General features: G+C 40.5%; 1 protein-coding gene across 4 annotated transcripts in view; it reads left to right on the top strand.

The window, feature by feature from the left end:
* Window positions 1-14,614, top strand: part of exd3 (exonuclease 3'-5' domain containing 3) — a 35,361-nt gene extending 20,747 nt beyond the window's left edge. For all 4 annotated transcript variants that reach the window (XM_067483408.1, XM_067483405.1, XM_067483406.1 and 1 more), the window contains 2 exons: window positions 13,279-13,345; window positions 13,560-14,614. In XM_067483408.1, the coding sequence (XP_067339509.1) occupies window positions 13,279-13,345; window positions 13,560-13,939 (447 nt within the window). In that variant the 3' untranslated portion in view covers window positions 13,940-14,614. The remainder of the gene's footprint in view (window positions 1-13,278; window positions 13,346-13,559) is intronic.
* The last annotated feature ends 265 nt before the right edge of the window (window positions 14,615-14,879 follow it).

The raw sequence follows: 14,879 nt of genomic DNA, 5'->3' as shown, positions 1-14,879 counted from the left end.
TTAGGTGATATAGTTTGTTCTCTTTTTGCAGGTTGTAATAATTGCTTCTTTCTTATTTCTCTTATTTCTCTCTTATTTCTCTCATACAGATAGCTCTGGCAATACAGATACAAGGCAGAGAAATTATCGGGAGGAAAGAGCAAAAACAGTGTGATAAAGATAAGGGATGAAATGAAGTGGAAGAAGGTGTCTGTAAGAAGTAAGAAAGGAAAAACAACCGCAAATAAATAAAAAAGGCAGTGGAGAGAAAATAGCTCAAAATGCCATTTAGTTGCTTGTTGTGTATCTTGTACATTTCCCTGTGAAAATGTGGACGTGCATAAATAATTCAACATGTGTTTTTGCGTATGTGCGTTCGCAAGTTGCTGGCCAGTGGAGGGGTTTTGACAGGGCAGAGCAGAGCATTCCTGCTGGGTGGTGATGTCATGAGAACTAGCTCTCCGCTTGCAGACAGACAACCCTGTTTATGTTCCCCTCCAGAGGAGAAACCTCACTGTGTGTCTGAGCGTGTGTGTGTGTGTGTGTGTGTGTGTGTGTGTGAGCATGAATGTTTGTGTTTGTCTCCCTCTGTCTGACTGTGTTATTGGCTCACAAGGGAGGTGGGGAAGCCAAGAGGCACTCAAGAGGGTCTACTTTCCCCGGCCGCTCAGGGAGAGGGAACCTCTTACTGATGCCTTCCTTTCGAACATGCACACAGAAAGAGGAAGTTTCTCATGTTTTGCAGAACACAGTAGCTGCACAGCCAGACTGCTGCTGTGAGTGATTGCCCTCTGCTTCTAAATAGTCTCCTAAGGGAGGCAGAATTCTTTGCAATATAATAACAAAGCCTGGGTCAGCTAATGGCAACAGTACCACACACAAAGCATAAAAATGCAATATTGTTCACTCCTTTGTTTTGTCTGCATATTTAGCACATAATTTGGGTATGCCGAGGCCATAACTACGGTGCATGAAACCAACTAGAAAACTGGGTAAAAATCTTCTAAAACAGAAACCAAATAGGTAACGTTACAAAAATATTGTGAGAACTAGCCCTGACAACTGTGTTTTCCTCTCCCAGATACTGCTGGTATGACTGTCTTTGTGTCTGTGGTCATGGTATAATGGTTTCCCTTGCGATAGTGAAATGTGATCTTTGGTCTCTGCAGCTTAGTGAATCATAGATCATTCTCCCACAGTTAACACGCAGTGCAACATAGCAAACCATCCAAGCTCATTCTGTCTGTGCTGCATACAAGTAGGATGATAAAGAACTTGCTTATAGCCGCCAGTGTGAAATTGCTGTGAGGTTTAGGGTTATTATAACAACTCTCTGGCACATGGGCCCACTTTAGTAGATCAGGTAACCTCTCCACATGCAGTCACGCATTTGAGGCAACCATTCTTTCTCACGTGTGAAATTACAAATGAGCCACTTTGGCAACAACACGTTTTTTTATGTTCTATTTGAAGGTGTTTTTTTTTTCATACTATGGTTTAATTGGTCTGGCTTCCAGGAGGTAGAATAAGTTCATTGTAGGTTTAAGCCACGAATATGGGGGTTACGTCAGATTTTGTTGAGGCAAACAACTTAATAAGCTGACATGGAGCCAGTCTTCTATTTGCTGATTGATTGAAGGCTGCTTATTACCTTGTTGTTTTAATTTCTCTGTAGGCTTTTATTCTAGCTAAAATACATACTGCATTGTATCAGCCGCATCATGACTGCAGAAAATTATAAGCTTAATGTTTATGATCATATACAAGATGGCGTGAAGTTTTTGGCATGTTTAGGGCACTGGTACAAGCTCTGGTAGACATTTGACAGAGAAGAAAAAGATTAGGCAGATTTGGGTTTACAACAACATCCCCAGGGGCATAAGAAGTTCTAGGAAGCAAATCATGTCATAGCTCCCCTGCTACAAAGTGCTAATGTTGGGTTCCTAACTACATAATTTTAGCTACCTTCTAGCTCATGATTGCTGTCTGTCTGCATGATGAATGTGTGTGGTCTATTGTTTATGCTTAGAGTCACACAAGAGTAGGGGTATTGAAATTTTGTGGTTGCATGTGTCTTCCTGTCTCCTGTTTATAGAGTTTCAGGACTGCTAAGATGAAAAGATGAAAGACAATCCCTGACATGACTCTGTTGGAGTTTTAAAAAGGTGGATGTTGTATGATTCCCAATTTAGGGAAATATAAATTACTATAAAGTCTTGCTTAGGATTTTTAAATGTGCTTAATATTTCAACAACATGTATTTTAAAAGAACGCTCATTAAAAAAAAAAAACATTTACCCCTGTATATGTACTCACCATATTTTAATGCAAGTGTGTTTGTGTGTATGTGTGTGCGTGTTTGTGTGCTGTTTTTGAAATTGAGTTGTTTCAACAGTTCAATTTATACCTCATGGAGACAGAGATAATAGAATGTAACACACCCCCCACCCCCCCACCCCACCAACACCACCACACACACACACACACACACACACACACACACACACACACACACACACACACACTCAGTTTGCGGTTTGCAAACTCCACCTTTGTGTTTGTGTGTGTTTGGAAGTTGATGATTCAGTGATATATTGCTAATCCTTTGTGTGAAACTATTACTACTGATGAATATTCTGACTGTGTTTGTGTCATAAGCAAGAGCCTCTACATTCTTATAATCTCTGACCTGTGTTTGTATGTGCTGTTTGTAAGTGCATGTGAAGATCTTGGGAATGTGAGACTAACCCAGCCTTAAGACCTAAAACTATGTCTTGGACCACTTCTTCCCAAGGCCTGTAGTTTTCGTGATGCGATGCTATCAGGAGGTTAGATGTGTGTTTGCTTTGGGAGCTCCAGACTTGGCAGACACACACACACAATCACACACATTTTCTCTGTTTTTCTCCTTCTTTTTCTTCTGTCCCATCACAGCCTGTTAACTAAGGCCATACTCATAGTCAGATTAAAGTGAAAGTCATTGCAGGGTGGGAAGACACCCCCCTCTTTGCCCCCAGGGAGCAAAAAGGTGGCTGAAGAGGTCAGGCAGCTTGGCCTGGGAAAGGCCTGAAAGAGCAAAGGGGGCAGTGTAAATGGATAGAGAGGATGGATGGATTGATAGAAATCAGAAGCGAGAAGAGCAATGAAAGAGTGTAATGAAGAGATACTGTGTATGACAAATAGCAACATAGGGAGAGGAAGAAAAGAAATGAACTATGCTGAAAGAAAAAGGAGTTAGATACAAGGGATTAATAATAACTTATTGAAAAAAGGGAAAGTAAAAAGAGAAATCTGACAGAGATAGACGTAATGATAGAGAAATACTGTAATAGGTTTGGGGAAGAGCTAAAGGGGGATAAAAAAAAAAAAGAATACAACCCAAGACTTTTCTAAGGAGTTGCTATGTAGATAGCATGCAGGATATAAATGGAATGGAAAATTAAACACACACTAGGTAAAAAAAATGATGATGCGCAACTTGCGTCTTTCCCCATTTTCCTCCTCCTCTTTCAGGCTAAAGAAAACCAGTGTCCTATGTTTCTCATAGGAATCCCATCCCAGCCTTTTAACTAAGGCCATAAAGTCTGACAAGTGGGTTTACGTGTATGTATTTTGGACTGTGTTCTCTGGAAAACACCACCTTTGGCTATAGCACAAATATTTATGCCAAACATTATTAATCTTCTTTGAAACATGGCTAAACCATTGTAGTTTTCTTTTACTCAGTTTCCAATATCTCTAATGTGATTCTGGGTACACAGACAATAAATTGGTGATAATAATTTGGTGATAATAATATTACCTTAAGTCATAAAATTGGGTCATGATGTGCTTCCTAATGAAAAGAAATGATACTGGATCAACTGCAATTATACATATGATGATGAAGAGCAAGAACAAGTGACAACAATTAAAAGAAAAAGCAAAAAGCAATATATTATGACATTTTACAGTTAAGATTTATAATCTTTTAAGTGAATCTTAGTGCTTAATTACTGGTGTCTTCATCCCTTTCAGTGGATCAGCACTTGTATTAATAAGAGGTAATCTTTGCACCACTACATTCCAGCCATTCCAGTCATATCATTCCTGAACTTATGTAAATGTTTAGACTAAGTGCTTGTCTTTGCACGTGAGCTTTTTTAGAGGTGTGTGGTTGCGGGTGTGACTGGGTGTGTGATGGTGAAGTATTAGTATGCAGTATGGGTGTGGGTGTTCATGGTCAAGGGTGTAGCCTTTTTGCATGGGGCACTGCTATCTTGCAAGGGTAAGATGGTTAAATGTGCATGTTTTTGTGAGGTCCCACCAACTCAAACCAAAGCTGCATATCCATTATTGAATTAGTGTGGCAACTTAAGCCACCCCGCATTCTTCTTTGTTACTGGTGGATACCCAAGGTGACTCGAGTGCCTGAGTACCTGTCGGTCTAGATCATCCCATGGACATCCTACACACACACACACACACACACACACACACACACACACATACACACACATGCATACACGCAGACTGTCTTTGGATGCAGGGAGCCCTTTCTTTCTCTCTTTCCCTCCATTTTCCTGCTGTCTATTTTGGTCAACTGGTGGCCCGTTCCCACAGTGCTGCTGTTCCCATGGTTATCACCGCGGAGATAGCGAATGGGGGCTGGGGTGGTGGCGGTGGGCTTGACAGAGAGCGGGAGAGACAGCGTTGCTCTGTTCGAAGAGATAGGGGGACTCTGTGGCTGTGGAGGGGGCGGCGTTGGAGTTAGGGGTGGTGGGTAAGGGGGGTGTGCGAATGAAGGGTATAGGGATGAGTGTGTGTATGTGTGTGAGTGCGTGTGATGGGAAGCTCCCATGACCGTCACAGGTGGCCTATGAGGATTTAGCCAAAGTGGGATTTTGTTCAATTATTCTTTTTTACTGCATCTGCTAGTAGGTGACATCATATCTTCAGTATCCTTAAACCTGACAGGTTAAAAACTTCAGTTTTCATTATTTGATGACATGTAGGTTTGCACATACGTTCATTTTACTAAATGGTTATCTTAGATATCCTCATGTGAGATTCTTTTTGTGGGTAGATGCCACTTTCTGAGATCAAGTTTTGGGTGGGGTGCAAAAAAAAGGTGTCAAAGGAAGTTGAGGGGAAGGCTAAGAGCTGGAAGCTTGTTTAGAGAGGGGCGAAGGCAAGCAAATGAGGGAGCAAGTGAGTGAGCAAGGGAGGGAGGGGTATGGGTGGGAGTGCGGGGCTCAGAAAGAGGGACAGATTCAGTTCCCACACTTCTAATTACTGTCACTAGAGACTGAAAGGGGACTGCCCCTGGCCCTAGGGAATTTGCTGGGGCCAGTCGCAGCGAGGGAGCAGCAGCAGAGGGAGGGGAGGGGAGAGAGGGAAGGAAGGGTGGAATTAAAGAGGGTGTATGACACAGGAACTCTCTCCATCGTCTTTTCTTCGAGTTTTACCTCATTGTATTAACACTAGAGGTGCACCCCTTTACCACAAGTCCCCTCCCCTCCCCTGCTCAAATACCCCAACCTCTCACCTCCGACCCACTTCTCCTTAACTCTCCCTTACCCTCCTCCACCTCAGTCCTCTCATTCCCTTCAGCCTTTGTTCACCATCATGTACTGCTTCCTTTTAACCCACACCCTCCCTTTTTTACCTTCCCCTCTACCTCTCCGCTTAGTGTGTCCCTCTTTCGTGTCTCCTGTTGACATGAACAAGGCTACCAGAGATGCTTTGAAACAGACACACACACGCACACACACACACACTTCTTATCCTGGACCATTATTGCCACTTAACCCTAAGACCTTTTGCTATTTTATTTGCCTTTATCTCACCCTCTTATAACCTATCCACTGTGAGCTGGCTGTCCTGATAATAAATGTGATGATTCTGAGATAGACCTAGATGTGTGTCTGTGTAGCTCCACAAGTGCCTCTGAGTTTGGCAAGTTTAAAGCAGTAATGATGTTACCATCATTCACAGCATCTCGCTCCATTGTCTCATGAACCAGTTGGCCATTGGTTTTTTTATTTATTTATTTATTTTTGTCCTTTCAGCTTATCCTGTGAGTTCAGTGTCACCACAGCGGATCATTTTGTCCACATGTTGATTTGGCACCGTTTTTACGCTCAGTGGCCTTCCTTGGCACCGGCACTGCACGGCTGGGGATGGAGATGGACTGTTGGGAGTTCAGTGTATTGCTCAGGGACAGTTTGTGTGGGGTGTGAACCTCCGACCCTATGGTCAGTAGGCGCCCACTCTTCCCAACTGAGCCCCTGTCGCCCCCTTGAGCCCCTGCCGCCATTAGTGCTGTCAGTAAAATCACATTTTAACAAGGCTTGCTAATTTATTTTCCTGAGATTTAATAAAATATATATAAAAAATATTAAAAGTGGCTTAGTTGGTCAAACTGAGGAGTCAAAACCAACACTTTTGTTGTTTAGTTCTGTTTTGGTCCCTATGTGAGCAGTACCAGAAAAATATGTTGGCTGTTTGATTTATTTAAAACAACTGTTGATCCATGGTAGAATGGAGAGAGGTGTTTCAAAAATGAAAAGGTTTAATAATGAGAAAAGGTTAAGGTAAAGGTTTTGATCACCATGATAATGGTTTCATTAATTTTTACCATGGGAAAAGTATGGAACTGCATCAGATTGGAGGTGGGAAGGGGCATTTAGTAATTAGGTTGGTATGTATATATGGATGGCAGATATATTCCAAAAATGGACATAGACAGCAGACACATATGCATTTCCGTGTTTTCTATAGTGGGTGTCTCCATGCATGGACCCTTGTGCAGTACATGGGAAACTGACCAATGTCATTTCACATGGACCCTCATGGTCATGCATATGCACAATTTTACAAATTGCGTGTAATGCAATTCAGGCAGTTGATGCTGGGTCTGAAAATCAACCACCTAGTGGGCTTACCTTTGGGCTTAATTGATCTGATTGAATGAAAACATCAAATGTTTCACTGGCATTCTGTTTGGGTGCCCACTGCCTTATCAGTTGGGTCTGTGTTATTTCTGCAAATTTGCTAGAATGTCCACCACGGCCAGCGAAACCAGCAGAATTGTCAGTAGTAACCTAAAAGTGTTTGTTCAAAAATAGGAGCAGAACATTATGACTGACCAAGTGGAAAAGAAACTTAACCAAAACAAAAAAGGCATTCATAAAGCAGTATTGTGCAGTGAAGTGGAGAAGGATCGAATAAGGATTGACAAACTAGTTTTAGTGCTAGAACATTACTGATAACTGTGCATTAGTCTCAACCTCAGAAAATCTTGAAAATGTTTCATTATCATCTACCTTTGGTCTTTTCTAAAATACTGTGGTAATACTGTCCATTGCCATGTGTTTGTTACTCCCACATCAGGTTACAAAAGCATTCGGCTTTCAAGCCACTAGACAGAAAATGTAAATTGTCTGGCCCAATGCTGACACCTCACCTGTCAAGAAACCATGTGGGAGAGTTGCTTCCTCTCTGTTCTCTTGCAGAAAATTAGGAGAGAACATACTAGAGCAGCAGCAGTCACCACTGTCAATATTTACAGTCCTGGATGAATCACTCCGCACTACAATAACATTCTCTACATGCCTGCATGACTCTACACCAGGAAGACATGAGAGAGAAAAAAGGAAAAGTGAGAGAATGGGTGAGGAGAGAGGCTGGAGGGTGAAATATGCACTAGCAGTGATAAACACTGAGCAAAGGAATCTGCCAGTGGCTCTCCCATGACGGCGCTTTCTGTCTGTGTTTGTGTGTATGAGCGCAGATGTAGTTCAGGTTGATGGATTCAGGTCGAGTGGGTGGAATTTCAGTTTGGAGTGTGTGGGTGTAGTGACAGTTTGAGAGTTGTTAGCTCATGTCGAGGAAAGCTGTAGATGTTACAACATCGGGTTGAATGGGTGCAATGAAGGCTTGGGAAAAATGACAGGCAGTTTGTGTAAGCAAGTGTAAACGTCAGTACATAGGCAGGCTCTCCATGTGGTTCAGTAGGAGTTTTCTTTCAGTTAAATAGATATTGATAATAATCCAGATTTGCTATTTGCTAATGCTTTTCCCCATTTTCTTCTAATGTTTTCTTTTCAACATCTATGTAGCTCCAATCTTCGCTGTCTAACACATTATACATGTGGGTTTTTTTAGTGTGTAATTAAATTTAGTAATTGATTGAGCAAAGGCATGCAGCTGAATTGGCAGTAATTTGCATTAGTTAACACTTAAATGTGACTTTTAAATTAAATTTAAATGATGATGGTTTTATATAGGTCTCTGTTTAAAGCTACATTATGTAACTCTTAAAAAAATATTTACTCAGAAGAAATAAGTTCCAAACTTCAGGCATCACAATGGTGGAGTGTTAGTGCTGCCGCCACACACCTAGAAGTTCCACAGTTGGAATCTATCTGCCAGTTGCAGCCTTTTTTATGTGGAGTTTCCGTGATTTGCTCGTATTTGAATGGTTTTCCTCCAGGTACTCTGGTTTCCTCGCACAGTCCAAAGACATGAACGTTCAGTAAACTGATGGCTCTAAATTGCCCGTAGGTGTCAAGTATTCAATCATTGGACTGCCAAGTTTGTTTATCTCATCTGCTTCTTTTAAACCAGTTTGTAGTAGTTGTTGTTTAGATGCTGAACTTCTGAAGCTGAGAACAGCTTTCAGTTGTGCCAACCCAAGACCAACATGAGTAATACTACAGTTTAAATACATTGTAGACCAAGTGTTAAATCTGACACTCATCACATTTCCCTTCAAACTGGCAAACTGTTTACCATCTGGTTGTTTTTATTTTAACTCATAATGAAAAAAGCAACATATCAATAGAGGCTGGTTGGCAGTTTAATCCATCTCTTTATGGTTTTGAGATGAGCTGTTCTTATCCCTCTTCAAAAGCCATTGCTCAACAGACCTTTTCAGGACGTTGTTTTCCTGGGCTGTTTGGATTAGAACAGCTCCAGTTATCTGGCATTTGAAGAGAGTGAGGAAAAAAAGAGTACTTGGAAAAAAAGAGAAAGAAAGAGGTTAGAGGTGAGAGACAACCAGAACTAAGGAGAGAGGGAGACTGAAGGGAACACTGGAATGAGGTAAATAGAGCTTCAAGAAAGATGTGGACCTGCTAGACTCTAGACTATTATCTTCTTCATTACCTCTTTATTGCGCTCTAATAAAGATCTAATAAAGGGAGCAATGGAGGGAGGAAAGAAAAGACAAAAATCTTGAGACAGAATGGAGGGTGAAAAATTGTAAAAGTGGATGATGACAAGACAAGGAAACAAAATGACTGATCAAGAATTTTAAGAGACTGAGGGAGAGTAAACAAATAATATAGAAATCGGCAAATTTTTTTCAACACATTTTGAAAGGAAGCAACAAAAAGGCATGGTGTTCCATTATTAGTATTATCTGTTGCATCTCCTTTTATAATAAATTTATGTCCTAATAAATGTAAAACATGTTCTAATCACTACACACAACCATCATCATTAATTATATCAAATTTAACATAGCTTATGTTTTTAGCCTTTAAGTTAGTCGGTGTGAGAGAAGAAGATGCAGAGGATAGTGTTAGATGGAGGCGCATGATTTGAAAAAAGTTAATGCAGCACTATTTGTTTTCTCTTATTACAAATATATACCATTTAAATAATTATTCAAATTTAACATGTAGATGCTTTATTTGTTTGGAGATAAATTATTCAAGGGAAGTGCTATTAAAGGTTGAATGGTCGTCTAAAGTTTGGTATACAATGTTAAAGAAATATATTTGATATTTTTTTCTCTTGTTAAAAGAAGAAACAATAAAGCTCAGAGAGTTTATTGCCAAAAAGGAAATAGATGTTGGTGAATAGGTTTGCACACCTTCAATCCTTAAACTAAACATATTAAACAACAGGAATGAATGGATGGACTTACAGAATCTGCATACCCCCATCCATGTTGTTTTCATGCACAGCTTGCTCTAAACAAAGTTAAACTTAAAAGCAAACTGTCCCTGTCAGCTGCATGATTTGGATTCATGGGAAAATCAGGAAGTAATATGATTTCTATAATTTTGTGTTTCATGCAGGTGAAATGAGTGGGTGCAGCATGAGTCAGGGATGGGTGTGCGAGTGTGAGATTTGCATGTGTGTTTTTACATCTTTTGCAATCCTGTGTGGTATGTGCGAGCGTGAATGTTTGTACATGTGTACAAGTGAGTCAAAGGAAGGTGTGCATGATGTCAAGCCCCAACAAGCTCTGCTATGGTCCAAGTTCATGTTGCTGTCAGGTTACTGTGGTTAGTTAACAGAGCTGGCAATTACCTCAGAATGTAGGCCTGAGACACTGGCCAGGTACCCTTATGATACTGTGGGAAAGTACATTTAGTAGGTCATGGTACTATTTCCTTCATGTTCCTGCTCTATAGTAGTCTCAATAGTAATTCAATCAAAACTGTCACCACTGATTTGGTGACTCTCTGCTTTTTGGTTATGGGTATGACACTGCAGGCTGAGAACAGATAACGACCTTATTCTAATGATTAACTCTGAAATGATGTCAGCTTTTTCTGATGCGGCATTGCTGGGAAGTGCTTTTTTCTGGTAGTCAAAAAAAAGACTTGTTGCAGTTTGCATCCATTTAGCAACCACCTACCATGACATTGGGACTGTTCGTGAAAATATAGGAAAAGGTATAGCGGTTTTGATCTGGTAACTTCTCCATCATTTCTATAACACTATAAGGTGTCTTCCATTTAAGTATGCCATCCCACTTATAGTGGATCCTTGATATATAGATGCATGATGACTACAGAAATGTTATATCTGCTCAGCAGAATGACAGGGAAGCAACTATAGCAGAACATCCCAAACACGGGATGAAGGAAGCAACCATTGAATCATGTCTAACCTTTACTTACTTAAAAATCACTGAATGAAAATAGCATTTTCAAAGGAAAATGGTTGTAAGGGTTTTGCTCTAATCTTGTTTTTTCCTAATTCCCATGCTGCCCTTTACCTGCCTTACTGCAATTTGAATCAAATCACCAGCGCACAATTGGTTGCTCAAACCATGTGACCTACATCGCCCCTAAAAGCACCGCCTTTTGAGATTGGTCGAAGATTTTCCCATGGGAGCTGCCTGCAGAGCCAGTGCAGTGTGAGAGTGTGTTTGAGCGTTTTAGGGCAAAATCCCCCCCTCCCCTTCTACTTCCTCTCCATATCCCCCTTTCTCTCTTCTTTTTCCACCACCTCCCATCCTTTGAAACACAGTATCACACTTTAGATAGCCTTTGTTGTCAGGGCAAGGAGCATTCTTTCTCTGGCATGGCCACACGGAGAGTGAGAATGCAGGAGGTTCCCTGAAAAGCATAGAAAGAACAAAGGGCAGACATAGCAAGATAATGTAGCAGTTCTTTGTAGACATGAATCTGAATTAAATTAAAGTTATATTTATTCTTGCTGATTTAATTTTTAAAATTGATTTGTACTTTCAGCCTTTTAGGGAGAAGCTCATGAGATGTGGTTAAAAGACGTGCACCCAAAGGATATGTTTAAACACTGTCAGTCTAGACATATTGCAGGCATCGATAGTATTAAATAGCACTTTTGACCAGCCTGCACTGACTGTTGTGACTGAAGCCACATTCTGTGCTTCTTGATGATGACAAACATGATGTTTTGTCTGTGAACACATGCCCATACTGCTTTATGGTGTATCGCTAGATGTGCAGGAACTGCAGTTAAGGTATCTGTATACATTTGTGCTTACTCTCCTCGCTATGACAACTGTGTGCTATAAAACTCTGGTACGCTAGTGGTGCTGTGGAAAAAATCACATCTTCATGTCCTACACAAGGCCAAAAACAGAAAAAAGCTCACCAGAATCATCCGGTTCAGCCCATTTTCCACTCTTAGATGAAGGCACAGGACTGCCATCTGTATTTATTCAAGTACAAGTCCTCACCAGTTTGACCAAGCTCCAGTTTCATGACTGTTTTCATGAATCATATATCGATTTAAAGCAATTTTTATGCACCAATATGTGCTATCTGATATCATTATGATGTGTGTTATATCACAGACATTTCTCATATAGTGGTTTCTAAATATATTTTATTATGTTATTTTTCTCTCCAGGATGTTTACTTTTTTAGCTAATTGAATTCATTATAGTTAGAATTATTTCCATTCAGGTTGCGTGTGGAAGAGACGGTGTGCGTGTGTGCGTGCCTGTCCATGGATTAGCCTTGAGAGTTCAGAGCAGGTTCTGGCTTGCTCGACTCTGGGAAACTTTGAGCTGAGCAAATAGCTGGGTCTTTTTTCCTGGCTGCCTTTACGCTCGTATGTGAGCCATGTGTATGCGCTGAGAGCATTTGAATGCATGCAGTTTATGTGCACTGTAGTGAAGTCTGTGTGAATTGTAAAGTGTTTTGTCTGTCTGGTTAATTTGTGTGTGTGTGTTTAAGGCAGAATACAAAGTGAAAATACAGAATTTGCCGAGTGAGAGACGGGCTTGATTCCCACAGACATAAGACAGGAGATGACACCTTCTATTCCCACACCTCCACTGTCTAGCTGCTTTCTCCTGTCCTGACCTCAGTTACCACAGAGGCAAACACAGCTCTGCCTGTGCTCACAGGGGAGAAGACATACAGTACTTTTATGTTGGATGGATGTATTTGCCTGATTTCTCCATTTACATTCAAATTTTTTTCTGTAAAGAGGGACAAACTAGCAGTAAGTGAGCAAGTCAAGGATCTCTGTTTGATTTACAGCCCATTTAGGTGGAATGCTGTTTGCTGGGTGGAGCTCAGGTGTGTTGACAAGGCTTTTAGCACCGACGTGCTGTCAGGATGGCTTACAGACGAGTGTGTGTGCATGTTAGGGCTGGCAGACAAGAGGTCACTAATGTCATACCAGGGAGACCTTTACGATGGAGAAGAGGGCAGCATGAACATGTGAATGTTACTGATGTGTAAACGCTGTCTCTACATTCAGATCTGATCCTTTATCACTTAAGACCCTTTCACACTAAAGCAACAACCTGGGAAAAATTTCTGTTTGCCATTACTGTGAATAGGTCAACACACATTATCAGGCTCAGTGGCCTTGCTTTAGACCTATTTTTAGGAGAATACATAAGCTAAAAAACTTCTTTAAAATATCACAGCTGTCGAAATTATAACCCCATAACTGAATTATGGAGTGAACTGGTAAGGACCAATCGAAAGATTTTTTCAAGAGGATGAGTAAAAGCTCTTAAACATTTCCTTTTTAATCTTTGCTGCTAATGAATATATTTGTCTTTTTGTTCAGGCGTGTAACAGTGATCAGTATGTGGCAGTGCCCAAAGAGGACATGATCAGGATGCTAAAACAGAAAGGTCAGTCAAACCCCTCTGCCTATGTGGAAACATAGGCAGAAGTTTATTACTTATTTTGTTGCACTTATTTATTATACTCAATGAGAATTAAACAGCATTTACTTAATAGAATATGTGGTGTATCTACCTACATGCCTTTACTTGTCTGGAAGCGGTTACACCAAATTTAACCTGATCCCAATTTATTTTTGACTGTTTTGTGTTATGGTTGTAGGGTTTATACAGAAACAGGAAAACACTGACCATACAACACAGAGGTTGCATCAACAAGAGGAAGAAAAGCTTGGTGACATCTTGACCTATAAGGTGACCCCTGAACTCCCCAGGTATGCCCTTCAGTGTCACTGGGCCCCCCTTTCAGGGCTGGACCCAGACACTCTGACCTTTCCTGGGGGGGCACCCATACAGCTCCACACAGTGCCGCCTGCCCTCCTGCCGAGGATACCACTTTTCTACGTCTGCACCAGATGTGGCAAGGTGTTCTGGGAAGGCTCTCACTTTGGCCGTGTCCTCTCCATGTTTCAGGAAGTCTTAAACATAACACACGAGGATGCCGAATCAGCTGCAGGGCCCATTACAGTCCCACATCACTGATTCGTGTAGTGCCTATAGTTTACTTAATATACAAGGTGCACAGATGTCATGAAATCCAGTTAAACTACATCATACATAATGATAATACTGTGAAGATTGGCATGGCATTCTACAAATGAGAAGTTTTAACAGTAGCTTCAGATTTATCTCTTGAAATATAATATACATTTTAACACATTTAACACATTTTCAATTACACATCCTAATGAATATATTTGTCTGTCTGTCCAGGCATATAACAGTGATCAGTATGTGGGGGTGGGGGTGGAGGGGATTTTAACTCCATACATCTGGAGTTAAAATTTCCCAGACATATCCAAAAAATAAAAGTAGGATGGCAATTATAGTCTAAGGCTTTAGTTTCACTCTTTTTGTCAGTGTTTTCCAGTGTGTTCAACACACACACCTTTTTGTTGTTTTTCCATGACAAAAGTTATGGTGCCATGCCATGCTATGGTAAAATGCATGAAGAAATACATCCATTTTAAGTTTTGTCCCATTTAACACGTTGTGGGTTCCCACATGGGGACAACATTTTACTGTAATGGTGTGACCGAAAAGCTCCCTGGGCTTTTCAGTATTCTGTGATACTATATGTTTCCTCTGTGATTACATGTATATAATTTTTATTATTTAGTTCCAAGCCGAATGTGTGGTAATAAATTTTTCATTTAATTTATAAGGCTGTGGGAATTCATTAGATTGAACTGGTTTCAGGTGTTTTTATTTTTTCTGGTGTTTCAGAATTTACATAGCAGATTGTAAAGGATTAAGAGTTCTCCGATTGATCATTTAAGACTATGTTCAAATTTCAAATTGAAGTAGCTTAAATCTGATTTTGTGTTTTTCATGACTTTAATATGATTTTTTACTTGAACAATTTAGTTAAATCTGCATATGGCAGTTAAGGACCTTTAGCTGTTTTTGCACATAGATCTGG

This window comes from Channa argus, chromosome 18, assembly GCF_033026475.1.
Source record: "Channa argus isolate prfri chromosome 18, Channa argus male v1.0, whole genome shotgun sequence".
Classification (NCBI taxonomy): domain Eukaryota; kingdom Metazoa; phylum Chordata; class Actinopteri; order Anabantiformes; family Channidae; genus Channa; species Channa argus.
This window is presented reverse-complemented; position numbering and strand designations above follow the sequence as displayed.